The sequence below is a fragment of the Phasianus colchicus genome, chromosome 20 (genome assembly GCF_987193195.1).
Source record: "Phasianus colchicus chromosome 20, bPhaCol1.hap1.1, whole genome shotgun sequence".
NCBI classification, from domain to species: domain Eukaryota; kingdom Metazoa; phylum Chordata; class Aves; order Galliformes; family Phasianidae; genus Phasianus; species Phasianus colchicus.
In genome coordinates, this window is record NC_143455.1 from 11,287,588 (window position 1) to 11,303,527 (window position 15,940).

At 51.1% G+C, this 15,940-nt stretch overlaps 2 protein-coding genes and 3 long non-coding RNA genes across 8 annotated transcripts; all 5 read left to right on the plus strand.

The window, feature by feature from the left end:
• Positions 1 to 208: 208 nt before the first annotated feature.
• Positions 209 to 3,149, plus strand: LOC149915394 (uncharacterized). 2 transcript variants are annotated; one of them, XR_016459119.1, is made up of 4 exons: positions 209 to 382; positions 1,890 to 2,053; positions 2,133 to 2,360; positions 2,461 to 3,149. It is a non-coding gene; the product is annotated as an uncharacterized LOC149915394 (long non-coding RNA). The 2 variants fall into 2 exon arrangements; XR_016459118.1 differs by having other exon boundaries at positions 1,890 to 2,360.
• Positions 3,150 to 3,213: 64 nt separating this feature from the next.
• On the plus strand, positions 3,214 to 5,286 carry LOC149915395 (rho GTPase-activating protein 32-like). Its single transcript, XM_090121806.1, has 3 exons — positions 3,214 to 3,388; positions 4,181 to 4,326; positions 4,517 to 5,286. Exons 2-3 carry the CDS (start codon positions 4,200 to 4,202, stop codon positions 4,942 to 4,944), a joined length of 555 nt encoding a protein of 184 aa, XP_089977932.1. The 5' UTR covers positions 3,214 to 3,388; positions 4,181 to 4,199; the 3' UTR covers positions 4,945 to 5,286.
• Positions 5,287 to 5,552: 266 nt separating this feature from the next.
• On the plus strand, positions 5,553 to 8,493 carry LOC149915396 (uncharacterized). Of its 2 annotated transcripts, XR_016459117.1 has the most exons (4): positions 5,553 to 5,726; positions 7,234 to 7,397; positions 7,477 to 7,704; positions 7,805 to 8,493. It is a non-coding gene; the product is annotated as an uncharacterized LOC149915396 (long non-coding RNA). The 2 variants fall into 2 exon arrangements; XR_016459116.1 differs by having other exon boundaries at positions 7,234 to 7,704.
• A 66-nt stretch (positions 8,494 to 8,559) lies between these two features.
• On the plus strand, positions 8,560 to 10,630 carry LOC149915397 (rho GTPase-activating protein 32-like). Its single transcript, XM_090122048.1, has 3 exons — positions 8,560 to 8,732; positions 9,525 to 9,670; positions 9,861 to 10,630. The coding sequence occupies exons 2-3, from the start codon at positions 9,544 to 9,546 to the stop codon at positions 10,286 to 10,288; spliced, it is 555 nt and encodes a 184-aa protein (XP_089978174.1). The 5' UTR covers positions 8,560 to 8,732; positions 9,525 to 9,543; the 3' UTR covers positions 10,289 to 10,630.
• A 266-nt stretch (positions 10,631 to 10,896) lies between these two features.
• LOC149915398 (uncharacterized) lies at positions 10,897 to 15,899 on the plus strand. 2 transcript variants are annotated; one of them, XR_016459115.1, is made up of 4 exons: positions 10,897 to 11,070; positions 12,578 to 12,741; positions 12,821 to 13,048; positions 13,149 to 15,899. It is a non-coding gene; the product is annotated as an uncharacterized LOC149915398 (long non-coding RNA). The 2 variants fall into 2 exon arrangements; XR_016459114.1 differs by having other exon boundaries at positions 12,578 to 13,048.
• Positions 15,900 to 15,940: the final 41 nt, after the last annotated feature.

Genomic DNA, 15,940 nt, shown 5'->3' on the forward strand with positions numbered 1-15,940 from the left:
CTGCCGTGTCCGTTCCTGGCTCCCGACCTACGAGCTGGCCGTGCAGACCTGTCGTCATCACGCTGCGGCAGGAGGAGCTCACCTTGAGCAGCATCTCCCTTGCCCCGCCCCCTGCCTCTGATTGGGCGGGGGCGACGCCGCCCCGCCCCCGGGGTCTCCTTGGTCCGCGGTAGCTCCGCCGGCTGCCGTTGGCCGAGCCGCCGTGCGCGGGAGCGAGCGTTGGGAGCCGGCTGTCGGAGGCGCGGCTCTCCTCGCAGAGCGCCGCTCCTGCCGCCTGGGCCGCCCCGCAGGACAGCGCGGCGGCAGCCGGAGCTGTCCGGGCAGCACCGAGAGGGAAGCCGCGGCGCGACGGGAGGGAGTGCTGAGGACAGCTGTGCCGGAGGTGTGCGGGAGAACGGTCCCGGGACGGGGAGAGGGGCCGTGCGGGGCTCCAGGAAGCTGCAGGGAGGCGACGGGGGGGATCTAGCGAGATCTGAGGCTGTAGGCGGCTGCGAGGGGGTGTGGGGGTTCTGGGGAGCTGGATGATCGTTGTGGTCCTTTTCAGCCTCCCTGCCGTTCTGTGGTTCTGGTAAATGCTGTGGAAAGTGAAAGTGGTGTTTCTGCATTGGATATTGAAAGGGGCAGTTGATCTAAAGAAGTGAGCTGTAGCACGTCCTTAGAAATAGCTGATGTGCAAAGTAAGAATACCGTATACTGTGGAAAGTGAAAGTGTTGTTTCTGCACTGAACATTGAAAAAGGGCAATTGATCTAAAGAATGAAGCTGTCACATATCCTTAGAAATAGCTGACGTGGACAGGAAGATTACCATATGCATATAGGTAACATATTTTAGAGACGTAGTTACCGAATTACGTGACCAATTCTTTCTCCCAAAGCTGCAACAGACTTTAAATGTTCTAAACAATGTGGGTATAGTATTCTGACCTGGGAAACGTACTGTAAGGTTGTTCATTAGGCCAGCAGAAGTGAAGTCCATTGAACAAACTCTCAAGGAGTCGGGGCCTTTACACAAAGCAGAACTGTCCCACTCTGTGGGAACGTTAGGGTGCCGTAGGCAGGCTCCAAGATACTGCCCTCTGTCCTCCTTCCAAGCTTATCTCTAAGCAAGGACAGACGGATGACCTGAACAATGACCCAGTGCAAAGGGCACAAATGCTGGGGGGTAATGAAGCAGTTAAGAGGTTATGTCTATGTTGTAAAGCAGACATCCAAAAGTTACGACCAGATGTTTGTTAAGAAAGCAGTTGTTAGAAGGCAGTCGACCAATTAAGATATTTGTGGTTGGGTGGTAAGGATTTGTGTTTACTTGGTATTGGTACGATTAGTGAAGCGTTGCGAAAGAGTGTGAACCTGCAGTACTCAGCCAGTGAGGAGCCGGGGAGAAAGAGATAAGGGTCGGGCAGTGGGGGATAAAAGATGTAACACTCTTTTATCCCTGCGCTCTCCTGCTTGCAGGAGGCCCGCCATTGCAATTGGGAATAAAGATAGATACAAAGATCAGAGAACCGTCCTGGAAAACTATTTGGCTATTTCCAACAACGCTTATAAATATCTTAGATGTGGGAGTCAAAAGGACACGGCTGCAATCTTTTCAGCGATCTGTGGTGACAGAAGAAGGGGAAATGGCCATAAACTGGAGCACAGGAAGTTCTGCACCAAAATGCAAAGGAACTTCTTCACGGCGAGGATGACGGAGCGCTGGAACGGGCTGCCCAGGGAGGCTGTGGATTCTCCTTCTCTGGAGATATTCCAGGCCCTCCTGGGCGCCCTTCCTGTGCTGCCTACTCTAGGGAGCCCGTTTTGCAGGGGGCTTGGGCTCAGTGATCTCTGGAGCTCCCTTGCAACCCCAGTTTTGTGATTCTGTGATTTTATTCATTGCTTCTTGCAGCAATGCAGCGTTTCAGATGAGAGAAAAGCACGGCGGGCGTAAACTGGGTTTCTGTGGTTGGTAAAGCTGTGCTGAGAACTGGGCTGACTACTGCACCTGGAAATGTGTGCAAAGTCTGCAGACACAGAAGAATAACTTTTCCTTGCAGGTTGGGCTTGTCTAAGGTAGGTGATTGCTAGGTGAGCTTGTGCTTTAAAGCATCAAGTTGTATAAATAAGGAAACTTTAAAAGCAAGATTGCCAGTTCTTTTCTACCTAGGTGAGTTTTTGCAAGGAGAGATTTGAAATGCTGCTTGCTAATGGAAGATGGAGAGAGGAGAATCAAGTCAAAGGCATGCTGTGCATAGCCACCACGTAGCATCTGCGCCGCTCTCCCCCTGCACAAAGGAGGAGCAGCTCAGCAAGCTTGGCCTGGGCCACGGAAGGGAGCATACAAACATCTGGACCAACCCCAACGGAGCGGGTTCTGCAGGTTGGTTGTCTTCTGCTGTTTGTCTCCCATCCTGTTGCTCAGGGGTAGATGTGTTCTTGATCAGTGCTAATAGGAAACTTTCATGACATTTTTGTTTCAGCTGTCCCAATGCTTTGATCCCTTGCTGCTGGGATGGGGCGTTTGCAGAATGACAATGTCCAGTCAGATTTTGGGGATGAGTCTACGCACCGGGGTATGTCTGGCAGGACTGAGGCTTGGGGACCAGGCCAGGTCAAATCCAGTGCACTTTGCTCTCATTCTTAGTGCTTGCTTTTGCTCAGGAGGGTGGGTGGTGAGCCTTATGAACCAGTGCCTGCAGATGGGGTTTGTGGAGAAAGAGGTCCTGCAGGCCTTGTGTGACACCCATGGAGCTATAGTGAGGCTGCATCAGTGTAAAACACCAGAAATCCCCAGAGGTGTGAAGGTGAGCTGTGGGCACCAGTAACACAGGAGGGAATGTGCATGCTTGGGTTTGGATGCTTCTGTGTGTTTTAAGTGACTGTGATACCACTGCTCAGTCAGTTTGAGTGTGTGGAACAAGTGTGACATCCTCTTTGACTGAGTCCTGTGAAAGGAGTCCTATGAATTTGAGGTCTGACTTCAAGCCTGTGGGCATCATCCAGGAGTTGGGGAAGAGTACGAGGCAAGGAAAGTTGGGTAAGAGGATGAGGCTTCGGACCAGGAACCTCTTCCATCGGTATTAACTTTTGTTGTTCTCTTTTTGGATTAGGAATCCATGTGGGTCTTTTTATGAAGAATAGCCTCGTTGTGCAGCTTATGAATTAATTCATTTACGCCTGTTAGCTGGTTTTCTTTCCTACAGGAAGCTGCAATTTAAATGGACACTTTGTGATCTGATCCCCTCTGGCATGCTCAGATCAGCCAAGTTGGCAAGGTCTGGCACAGGCTCATAGGCGAGGCCACAGCAGCTCTTCCTTTGTGACACAGAGCAGGGACATAGAAGTGGAAGAAGGCCCCACAGCTGTACAGGGGAAATTCCACACAATCATCAACTTTCCATCTGAAAGGTAAAGAGGACTTTGTTTTCCAGCAACCGTCATCATTGTTTGGGTGGGTTGTGTTGTTGTTTTTTTTTTCCCCCATTATTTCTTGCGCCAAAACATGTGGAAGCTAAATTAAAGTAACGGTGCCTGAAGTGAATTGTTGCAGTGAATCTCTGCTCCCTTTGGACTCTGAGATTCAACTAACATATTCGGTTTAGCCACACGAGGCTGCCATTCCTTCCTTGCTGGGCACGCAGTCACGAGATGTATAAAGCCATGCTGACGTCTACCCTGGCCTGAGCTGGCTCTACCTTGAAACGTTGGGGTTTTCCAGCTGTCGGGGCCACATGCCTGAAACCAGTTCCGGTTCTCCTCTAAGCAGAGCTGTTGGTCAGACCTGCTGGCACTAGAAACTAAACTTGGCGGTGAGATGGGGCCGACGAGGTGTTGATGTCAGAGTCAGAGGTGCTTTTGAATTTCCTTTATGGCTGCACGGTTCCTCAGAAAGCAGTTACGCCTGCCGGCTCCAGAAGAGCCATCCCTTAGATGCTGTCCTGTACAGCCGCGGAGCCTTTGCTCACGTGCTCTGCATCTTGCTTGACACAGTTTAGGGGAATTTAGCCAGCAAGACTTCAGGGCTGAGCTATAGGAGTGGAACCGTCCTCAACTGCTTGAAAGAGAGCGAGTTTCTAAGCTGTGCTTCAGCAGAAACCAGGCGGTGCCAGGAACAAGCAACTGTTGGCAAGAGCTCAGTGCAGCTCTTCCCTCACCCCGCACCACGCACGACTCACACCAGTCACTGTTTTCTCTCTCCAGACAACGTCCACCCAGCAAGATGAAGGAATCACCGGCTGGCAGTTGGCGTTCCTGCTTCAGCCTGCGGAAACCATCCTCTGTGGCCAAACGCCGACTGCAGCGCAGTCCCAGGGAGCCCTCAGAGACAGAAGTCGTGGTGCTGGCAGGTAAGGGTGCGAATCCAGCTTTCAAAGCCTTGCTTTTCAGCGACATAGAATTCATGCAATACAAGTGGACTTGTATCTCCTTCTAGCGTTCCAACCTATACCTAGCATCTTCAGATCACCCCTGATCAAGAGCCACTTTCATAATTCAGCTTGTGAAAGTTTGACACTAACCCCTGTGTATCCTTCCTAGGTGAATCGAGCCCTTGTCTACCCAGAAGAGCCGGGGCAAGTAGCGATGGTGCGCTGTGTGCTTCCATCGATGGAGGGCTCTTAGGAAGCACGAGTCACTGTGGTTCAGATGACAGCCTTCCACATAACAACAGCGATGGAGAGAAGGAGCTCATCCAAGTTCACGCCCTCATTTCTCCCGGCTGTGCTGAAGATGCTGACCTGAGCCTGCTGGACACCACAGTCACCAGCCTGGACTGTGACCCAGTGCCTTTGCAGTGCAGCCCAGCCCAAGCACAGTCCGAGTGCCCCGACAGCAGCACCTCCACGCAGGAGCAGGTCAGCGTCGCTGAGGAGAAGCCGAGCCTCTTGGAGGGGGACTTAGAATCAGGCCTCCAGCCCCAGGCACCGGGCTGCAGCACTGAGAGCTCTGAGCCACTCTCTCCGTGACAAGAGAGGATGAGTCCCATCTTTACCCTGGACCTCTCACGCCCTCCTGTCTTTTACATAATAATAAAAGCACGCTCGTGCTCAATCAACGCCTTGACTGCCTTCCGAGTCTTCATTCACAGAGACTGGGACGAATGCAACGAAGAGCAAGGCACTCCAGCTTGCAACGCGATGGCTGTGGGGTGCGCGCAACAGAGCTCTGGGTTTGTTCCCGTTCTGTCTGGCTTTGGGATGTCTGCAGCGAGAGCTCAGCTACCATCTGGTATGGTAGCAAATGATGTTTAGCATCCTGGATGCTGCTCATGATAATCCCGAGCTTCCTGGCTGTGGCTTTGTGATGCTTTTCAGGGCTTTTTGATGCATTTCGAAGCCTCGGCTGCTCCCTAACGCCTCTCTCCTCCTGCCGTGTCCGTTCCTGGCTCCCGACCTACGAGCTGGCCGTGCAGACCTGTCGTCATCACGCTGCGGCAGGAGGAGCTCACCTTGAGCAGCATCTCCCTTGCCCCGCCCCCTGCCTCTGATTGGGCGGGGGCGACGCCGCCCCGCCCCCGGGGTCTCCTTGGTCCGCGGTAGCTCCGCCGGCTGCCGTTGGCCGAGCCGCCGTGCGCGGGAGCGAGCGTTGGGAGCCGGCTGTCGGAGGCGCGGCTCTCCTCGCAGAGCGCCGCTCCTGCCGCCTGGGCCGCCCCGCAGGACAGCGCGGCGGCAGCCGGAGCTGTCCGGGCAGCACCGAGAGGGAAGCCGCGGCGCGACGGGAGGGAGTGCTGAGGACAGCTGTGCCGGAGGTGTGCGGGAGAACGGTCCCGGGACGGGGAGAGGGGCCGTGCGGGGCTCCAGGAAGCTGCAGGGAGGCGACGGGGGGGATCTAGCGAGATCTGAGGCTGTAGGCGGCTGCGAGGGGGTGTGGGGGTTCTGGGGAGCTGGATGATCGTTGTGGTCCTTTTCAGCCTCCCTGCCGTTCTGTGGTTCTGGTAAATGCTGTGGAAAGTGAAAGTGGTGTTTCTGCATTGGATATTGAAAGGGGCAGTTGATCTAAAGAAGTGAGCTGTAGCACGTCCTTAGAAATAGCTGATGTGCAAAGTAAGAATACCGTATACTGTGGAAAGTGAAAGTGTTGTTTCTGCACTGAACATTGAAAAAGGGCAATTGATCTAAAGAATGAAGCTGTCACATATCCTTAGAAATAGCTGACGTGGACAGGAAGATTACCATATGCATATAGGTAACATATTTTAGAGACGTAGTTACCGAATTACGTGACCAATTCTTTCTCCCAAAGCTGCAACAGACTTTAAATGTTCTAAACAATGTGGGTATAGTATTCTGACCTGGGAAACGTACTGTAAGGTTGTTCATTAGGCCAGCAGAAGTGAAGTCCATTGAACAAACTCTCAAGGAGTCGGGGCCTTTACACAAAGCAGAACTGTCCCACTCTGTGGGAACGTTAGGGTGCCGTAGGCAGGCTCCAAGATACTGCCCTCTGTCCTCCTTCCAAGCTTATCTCTAAGCAAGGACAGACGGATGACCTGAACAATGACCCAGTGCAAAGGGCACAAATGCTGGGGGGTAATGAAGCAGTTAAGAGGTTATGTCTATGTTGTAAAGCAGACATCCAAAAGTTACGACCAGATGTTTGTTAAGAAAGCAGTTGTTAGAAGGCAGTCGACCAATTAAGATATTTGTGGTTGGGTGGTAAGGATTTGTGTTTACTTGGTATTGGTACGATTAGTGAAGCGTTGCGAAAGAGTGTGAACCTGCAGTACTCAGCCAGTGAGGAGCCGGGGAGAAAGAGATAAGGGTCGGGCAGTGGGGGATAAAAGATGTAACACTCTTTTATCCCTGCGCTCTCCTGCTTGCAGGAGGCCCGCCATTGCAATTGGGAATAAAGATAGATACAAAGATCAGAGAACCGTCCTGGAAAACTATTTGGCTATTTCCAACAACGCTTATAAATATCTTAGATGTGGGAGTCAAAAGGACACGGCTGCAATCTTTTCAGCGATCTGTGGTGACAGAAGAAGGGGAAATGGCCATAAACTGGAGCACAGGAAGTTCTGCACCAAAATGCAAAGGAACTTCTTCACGGCGAGGATGACGGAGCGCTGGAACGGGCTGCCCAGGGAGGCTGTGGATTCTCCTTCTCTGGAGATATTCCAGGCCCTCCTGGGCGCCCTTCCTGTGCTGCCTACTCTAGGGAGCCCGTTTTGCAGGGGGCTTGGGCTCAGTGATCTCTGGAGCTCCCTTGCAACCCCAGTTTTGTGATTCTGTGATTTTATTCATTGCTTCTTGCAGCAATGCAGCGTTTCAGATGAGAGAAAAGCACGGCGGGCGTAAACTGGGTTTCTGTGGTTGGTAAAGCTGTGCTGAGAACTGGGCTGACTACTGCACCTGGAAATGTGTGCAAAGTCTGCAGACACAGAAGAATAACTTTTCCTTGCAGGTTGGGCTTGTCTAAGGTAGGTGATTGCTAGGTGAGCTTGTGCTTTAAAGCATCAAGTTGTATAAATAAGGAAACTTTAAAAGCAAGATTGCCAGTTCTTTTCTACCTAGGTGAGTTTTTGCAAGGAGAGATTTGAAATGCTGCTTGCTAATGGAAGATGGAGAGAGGAGAATCAAGTCAAAGGCATGCTGTGCATAGCCACCACGTAGCATCTGCGCCGCTCTCCCCCTGCACAAAGGAGGAGCAGCTCAGCAAGCTTGGCCTGGGCCACGGAAGGGAGCATACAAACATCTGGACCAACCCCAACGGAGCGGGTTCTGCAGGTTGGTTGTCTTCTGCTGTTTGTCTCCCATCCTGTTGCTCAGGGGTAGATGTGTTCTTGATCAGTGCTAATAGGAAACTTTCATGACATTTTTGTTTCAGCTGTCCCAATGCTTTGATCCCTTGCTGCTGGGATGGGGCGTTTGCAGAATGACAATGTCCAGTCAGATTTTGGGGATGAGTCTACGCACCGGGGTATGTCTGGCAGGACTGAGGCTTGGGGACCAGGCCAGGTCAAATCCAGTGCACTTTGCTCTCATTCTTAGTGCTTGCTTTTGCTCAGGAGGGTGGGTGGTGAGCCTTATGAACCAGTGCCTGCAGATGGGGTTTGTGGAGAAAGAGGTCCTGCAGGCCTTGTGTGACACCCATGGAGCTATAGTGAGGCTGCATCAGTGTAAAACACCAGAAATCCCCAGAGGTGTGAAGGTGAGCTGTGGGCACCAGTAACACAGGAGGGAATGTGCATGCTTGGGTTTGGATGCTTCTGTGTGTTTTAAGTGACTGTGATACCACTGCTCAGTCAGTTTGAGTGTGTGGAACAAGTGTGACATCCTCTTTGACTGAGTCCTGTGAAAGGAGTCCTATGAATTTGAGGTCTGACTTCAAGCCTGTGGGCATCATCCAGGAGTTGGGGAAGAGTACGAGGCAAGGAAAGTTGGGTAAGAGGATGAGGCTTCGGACCAGGAACCTCTTCCATCGGTATTAACTTTTGTTGTTCTCTTTTTGGATTAGGAATCCATGTGGGTCTTTTTATGAAGAATAGCCTCGTTGTGCAGCTTATGAATTAATTCATTTACGCCTGTTAGCTGGTTTTCTTTCCTACAGGAAGCTGCAATTTAAATGGACACTTTGTGATCTGATCCCCTCTGGCATGCTCAGATCAGCCAAGTTGGCAAGGTCTGGCACAGGCTCATAGGCGAGGCCACAGCAGCTCTTCCTTTGTGACACAGAGCAGGGACATAGAAGTGGAAGAAGGCCCCACAGCTGTACAGGGGAAATTCCACACAATCATCAACTTTCCATCTGAAAGGTAAAGAGGACTTTGTTTTCCAGCAACCGTCATCATTGTTTGGGTGGGTTGTGTTGTTGTTTTTTTTTTCCCCCATTATTTCTTGCGCCAAAACATGTGGAAGCTAAATTAAAGTAACGGTGCCTGAAGTGAATTGTTGCAGTGAATCTCTGCTCCCTTTGGACTCTGAGATTCAACTAACATATTCGGTTTAGCCACACGAGGCTGCCATTCCTTCCTTGCTGGGCACGCAGTCACGAGATGTATAAAGCCATGCTGACGTCTACCCTGGCCTGAGCTGGCTCTACCTTGAAACGTTGGGGTTTTCCAGCTGTCGGGGCCACATGCCTGAAACCAGTTCCGGTTCTCCTCTAAGCAGAGCTGTTGGTCAGACCTGCTGGCACTAGAAACTAAACTTGGCGGTGAGATGGGGCCGACGAGGTGTTGATGTCAGAGTCAGAGGTGCTTTTGAATTTCCTTTATGGCTGCACGGTTCCTCAGAAAGCAGTTACGCCTGCCGGCTCCAGAAGAGCCATCCCTTAGATGCTGTCCTGTACAGCCGCGGAGCCTTTGCTCACGTGCTCTGCATCTTGCTTGACACAGTTTAGGGGAATTTAGCCAGCAAGACTTCAGGGCTGAGCTATAGGAGTGGAACCGTCCTCAACTGCTTGAAAGAGAGCGAGTTTCTAAGCTGTGCTTCAGCAGAAACCAGGCGGTGCCAGGAACAAGCAACTGTTGGCAAGAGCTCAGTGCAGCTCTTCCCTCACCCCGCACCACGCACGACTCACACCAGTCACTGTTTTCTCTCTCCAGACAACGTCCACCCAGCAAGATGAAGGAATCACCGGCTGGCAGTTGGCGTTCCTGCTTCAGCCTGCGGAAACCATCCTCTGTGGCCAAACGCCGACTGCAGCGCAGTCCCAGGGAGCCCTCAGAGACAGAAGTCGTGGTGCTGGCAGGTAAGGGTGCGAATCCAGCTTTCAAAGCCTTGCTTTTCAGCGACATAGAATTCATGCAATACAAGTGGACTTGTATCTCCTTCTAGCGTTCCAACCTATACCTAGCATCTTCAGATCACCCCTGATCAAGAGCCACTTTCATAATTCAGCTTGTGAAAGTTTGACACTAACCCCTGTGTATCCTTCCTAGGTGAATCGAGCCCTTGTCTACCCAGAAGAGCCGGGGCAAGTAGCGATGGTGCGCTGTGTGCTTCCATCGATGGAGGGCTCTTAGGGAGCACGAGTCACTGTGGTTCAGATGACAGCCTTCCACATAACAACAGCGATGGAGAGAAGGAGCTCATCCAAGTTCACGCCCTCATTTCTCCCGGCTGTGCTGAAGATGCTGACCTGAGCCTGCTGGACACCACAGTCACCAGCCTGGACTGTGACCCAGTGCCTTTGCAGTGCAGCCCAGCCCAAGCACAGTCCGAGTGCCCCGACAGCAGCACCTCCACGCAGGAGCAGGTCAGCGTCGCTGAGGAGAAGCCGAGCCTCTTGGAGGGGGACTTAGAATCAGGCCTCCAGCCCCAGGCACCGGGCAGCAGCACTGAGAGCTCTGAGCCACTCTCTCCGTGACAAGAGAGGATGAGTCCCATCTTTACCCTGGACCTCTCACGCCCTCCTGTCTTTTACATAATAATAAAAGCACGCTCGTGCTCAATCAACGCCTTGACTGCCTTCCGAGTCTTCATTCACAGAGACTGGGACGAATGCAACGAAGAGCAAGGCACTCCAGCTTGCAACGCGATGGCTGTGGGGTGCGCGCAACAGAGCTCTGGGTTTGTTCCCGTTCTGTCTGGCTTTGGGATGTCTGCAGCGAGAGCTCAGCTACCATCTGGTATGGTAGCAAATGATGTTTAGCATCCTGGATGCTGCTCATGATAATCCCGAGCTTCCTGGCTGTGGCTTTGTGATGCTTTTCAGGGCTTTTTGATGCATTTCGAAGCCTCGGCTGCTCCCTAACGCCTCTCTCCTCCTGCCGTGTCCGTTCCTGGCTCCCGACCTACGAGCTGGCCGTGCAGACCTGTCGTCATCACGCTGCGGCAGGAGGAGCTCACCTTGAGCAGCATCTCCCTTGCCCCGCCCCCTGCCTCTGATTGGGCGGGGGCGACGCCGCCCCGCCCCCGGGGTCTCCTTGGTCCGCGGTAGCTCCGCCGGCTGCCGTTGGCCGAGCCGCCGTGCGCGGGAGCGAGCGTTGGGAGCCGGCTGTCGGAGGCGCGGCTCTCCTCGCAGAGCGCCGCTCCTGCCGCCTGGGCCGCCCCGCAGGACAGCGCGGCGGCAGCCGGAGCTGTCCGGGCAGCACCGAGAGGGAAGCCGCGGCGCGACGGGAGGGAGTGCTGAGGACAGCTGTGCCGGAGGTGTGCGGGAGAACGGTCCCGGGACGGGGAGAGGGGCCGTGCGGGGCTCCAGGAAGCTGCAGGGAGGCGACGGGGGGGATCTAGCGAGATCTGAGGCTGTAGGCGGCTGCGAGGGGGTGTGGGGGTTCTGGGGAGCTGGATGATCGTTGTGGTCCTTTTCAGCCTCCCTGCCGTTCTGTGGTTCTGGTAAATGCTGTGGAAAGTGAAAGTGGTGTTTCTGCATTGGATATTGAAAGGGGCAGTTGATCTAAAGAAGTGAGCTGTAGCACGTCCTTAGAAATAGCTGATGTGCAAAGTAAGAATACCGTATACTGTGGAAAGTGAAAGTGTTGTTTCTGCACTGAACATTGAAAAAGGGCAATTGATCTAAAGAATGAAGCTGTCACATATCCTTAGAAATAGCTGACGTGGACAGGAAGATTACCATATGCATATAGGTAACATATTTTAGAGACGTAGTTACCGAATTACGTGACCAATTCTTTCTCCCAAAGCTGCAACAGACTTTAAATGTTCTAAACAATGTGGGTATAGTATTCTGACCTGGGAAACGTACTGTAAGGTTGTTCATTAGGCCAGCAGAAGTGAAGTCCATTGAACAAACTCTCAAGGAGTCGGGGCCTTTACACAAAGCAGAACTGTCCCACTCTGTGGGAACGTTAGGGTGCCGTAGGCAGGCTCCAAGATACTGCCCTCTGTCCTCCTTCCAAGCTTATCTCTAAGCAAGGACAGACGGATGACCTGAACAATGACCCAGTGCAAAGGGCACAAATGCTGGGGGGTAATGAAGCAGTTAAGAGGTTATGTCTATGTTGTAAAGCAGACATCCAAAAGTTACGACCAGATGTTTGTTAAGAAAGCAGTTGTTAGAAGGCAGTCGACCAATTAAGATATTTGTGGTTGGGTGGTAAGGATTTGTGTTTACTTGGTATTGGTACGATTAGTGAAGCGTTGCGAAAGAGTGTGAACCTGCAGTACTCAGCCAGTGAGGAGCCGGGGAGAAAGAGATAAGGGTCGGGCAGTGGGGGATAAAAGATGTAACACTCTTTTATCCCTGCGCTCTCCTGCTTGCAGGAGGCCCGCCATTGCAATTGGGAATAAAGATAGATACAAAGATCAGAGAACCGTCCTGGAAAACTATTTGGCTATTTCCAACAACGCTTATAAATATCTTAGATGTGGGAGTCAAAAGGACACGGCTGCAATCTTTTCAGCGATCTGTGGTGACAGAAGAAGGGGAAATGGCCATAAACTGGAGCACAGGAAGTTCTGCACCAAAATGCAAAGGAACTTCTTCACGGCGAGGATGACGGAGCGCTGGAACGGGCTGCCCAGGGAGGCTGTGGATTCTCCTTCTCTGGAGATATTCCAGGCCCTCCTGGGCGCCCTTCCTGTGCTGCCTACTCTAGGGAGCCCGTTTTGCAGGGGGCTTGGGCTCAGTGATCTCTGGAGCTCCCTTGCAACCCCAGTTTTGTGATTCTGTGATTTTATTCATTGCTTCTTGCAGCAATGCAGCGTTTCAGATGAGAGAAAAGCACGGCGGGCGTAAACTGGGTTTCTGTGGTTGGTAAAGCTGTGCTGAGAACTGGGCTGACTACTGCACCTGGAAATGTGTGCAAAGTCTGCAGACACAGAAGAATAACTTTTCCTTGCAGGTTGGGCTTGTCTAAGGTAGGTGATTGCTAGGTGAGCTTGTGCTTTAAAGCATCAAGTTGTATAAATAAGGAAACTTTAAAAGCAAGATTGCCAGTTCTTTTCTACCTAGGTGAGTTTTTGCAAGGAGAGATTTGAAATGCTGCTTGCTAATGGAAGATGGAGAGAGGAGAATCAAGTCAAAGGCATGCTGTGCATAGCCACCACGTAGCATCTGCGCCGCTCTCCCCCTGCACAAAGGAGGAGCAGCTCAGCAAGCTTGGCCTGGGCCACGGAAGGGAGCATACAAACATCTGGACCAACCCCAACGGAGCGGGTTCTGCAGGTTGGTTGTCTTCTGCTGTTTGTCTCCCATCCTGTTGCTCAGGGGTAGATGTGTTCTTGATCAGTGCTAATAGGAAACTTTCATGACATTTTTGTTTCAGCTGTCCCAATGCTTTGATCCCTTGCTGCTGGGATGGGGCGTTTGCAGAATGACAATGTCCAGTCAGATTTTGGGGATGAGTCTACGCACCGGGGTATGTCTGGCAGGACTGAGGCTTGGGGACCAGGCCAGGTCAAATCCAGTGCACTTTGCTCTCATTCTTAGTGCTTGCTTTTGCTCAGGAGGGTGGGTGGTGAGCCTTATGAACCAGTGCCTGCAGATGGGGTTTGTGGAGAAAGAGGTCCTGCAGGCCTTGTGTGACACCCATGGAGCTATAGTGAGGCTGCATCAGTGTAAAACACCAGAAATCCCCAGAGGTGTGAAGGTGAGCTGTGGGCACCAGTAACACAGGAGGGAATGTGCATGCTTGGGTTTGGATGCTTCTGTGTGTTTTAAGTGACTGTGATACCACTGCTCAGTCAGTTTGAGTGTGTGGAACAAGTGTGACATCCTTTTTGACTGAGTCCTGTGAAAGGAGTCTGTATGGGAACTGCTGAGTCACGGCCTGAACCTCTGATTTATCACCTGAGGCGAGCAATGAGTCAGCCCTGGGAGCACAGGTGAAAGCAATTCACCTGTGCTGCAGGAAGGGCTGGAGCATGGCTCCACCTCTCCTAGACCCATTTAAGAGCTGACTACCAGTGGTTAGGATCTCTCTCTCTCTGGAAGATTCTCTCCACTGGTCTTTCCTGAGTGAGCCCACGACATGGGTAAGCATCCTATGTATTCTCTTTGTCTTGCTGTGCCTAACTCTCTTGCTGATTTCATTATTATAACATCTTAATATTGTTTGATTATATAAAATTCCTTTATATAATTTTCATTGATTATACACTTGGTGAGCCAGGCAGGCAAGCCGAATATACTAAAACTTACACTATGTCCTTTCTTTGGAATTTCTGTAAATGTTCAAGGGGGAGAACACTGCCCCCCTAGATAAAATAATTCCAGGGCAGATGCCAGGATTTGCGGGATCCCCTTATTATGAATTGTCAACTATCATTGAAAAATGGGGTCCTCTACGTGTTGTGGGAAATGTTTCCCCATATCGCCTAGCTGATTACTTTCAGGGACTAGGCAATGATACATTAGTCACAAGAGAAAGACAATTAGCTGCTTCTACAGTGGCATGGCCACTGTTAAATGCTTTAAATAATGCTGAAATAAGGAATAATACTTTAGTGAACAAAAATGAACTTTTAAAAGATCATATTGAAAAGTTAGAACAGGAACTTGGCATATTAACAGGAAAAAACCCAATTCTACATCTTCCAATAGGTCAAGTCTGTAATATTTCCTGAATCAACGGACTGTGTTGATCAGGAAAATAAACAATCTAAATCTGATCTTGAATCTCCAATTTTGACAGATGCACTAGAAGTCCGTCCTGTTATAACTCAAAAAACAAAAAAGGTACAGGACAGATTGGCGGGGGTGCCGCCTGATCAGTGGCCCCCCGTTCAAACCCACTTGTACGTAACAGCCCGACCGTACACAGCAACAGAACTGATGGACTTAGTCCAACGATTCAAGCAGAAAGCTAGAGAAAATGTGCCAGCTTGGACTATGGGATTCTGGGGCAGAAAGTGTTCTGATGAATGGCCCGGAAATAGCCAAATTGGCCACAATGACCGTCCATCCTGCTCTTAGACAGAGATTATATGCAGGTAATCAATACAATGATGAAAACCATTCTATAATAGAATGGTTAATGGCGGCCTGCTGTATGGTATGGCCCAATAAATCTGATATTCCTTTACATACAGGGATGTGGTCCTCCATGGAAAACCTTCAAAATTACATCTGTGAATTAGGTGTAAGGGAAGCGATTTATGAAGATACCTTTGATGGCCCGGATCTGGTCAAATTCTCAGCAGGGATGAGAGACCTAATTTTACAACAAGCCCAGGCATTGGGTATATTCGATCCTACCCTCCCAGCTGAGTTGGATGTCCACGTTACTCAAGATGGCTTTGGTTGGGGCCTGTGGCAACGCCAGAGTTCTGTTCGGACCCCCATTGGTTTTTGGTTTCAGGTCTGGCATGGAGCAAAAGAAAGATATAATATGATTGAAAAACAGTTATTGGCTGCCTATTCAGCATTACAGGCAGTAGAGCCAATAACCCAGACGGCTGAAGTTATAGTGAAGACCACTCTGCAGATTCAGGGGTGGGTGAAAGATCTGACCCACCTTCCTAAGACAGGGGTGGCCCAAGCACAAACAGTGGCATGATGGGTCGCTTACCTCAGCCAAAGGAGCAGCCTGTCTTCATCATCCTTAAAAGAAGAGCTTCAGAAGATCCTAGGCCCAGTGACCTATCATTGTGATGCACCAAAAGAAACACTGGTCGCTCCACCAGAGAAGAGTCCCGTTCAGGAGAGGAAATATCCTATCCCTGAAGATGCCTGATATACAGATGGGTCCAGCAAGGGCAACCTGAGCAAGTGGAGAGCGATAGCATACCATCCTTCGACTGAGACAATCTGGTTTGATGAGTGTCATGGAATTAACTAGATCAGTTTATGCCCGTGACAGGGGGCAGTAGGCCCCTGCCCTCCCCACCCCCCGCCTGGCCCCACAAAATGGGAAGGAAGGGGGAAAAGGAAAAAAACAGTGGCAACTATCTATGGAGGTAAACTTATTTTACTAACTATGATATCGGAATGCAAAATAATACAATATAATACAATCTACCAGTGGGGAAGGATCTCTCTCTCTTCGGAAGATCCACTCCACTGGTCTTTCCTGAGTGAGCCCACAACACGGGTAAGCATCCTATTTATTCTCTTTGT

Coding starts and splice junctions, on each gene's coding strand:
- LOC149915395 (XM_090121806.1), top strand. CDS start 4,200: ATGAAGGAATCACCGGCTGGCAGTTGGCGTTCCTGCTTCAGCCTGCGG. Junction 4,327..4,516: donor AGAAGTCGTGGTGCTGGCAG/GTAAGGGTGCGA, acceptor TATCCTTCCTAG/GTGAATCGAGCCCTTGTCTA.
- LOC149915397 (XM_090122048.1), top strand. CDS start 9,544: ATGAAGGAATCACCGGCTGGCAGTTGGCGTTCCTGCTTCAGCCTGCGG. Junction 9,671..9,860: donor AGAAGTCGTGGTGCTGGCAG/GTAAGGGTGCGA, acceptor TATCCTTCCTAG/GTGAATCGAGCCCTTGTCTA.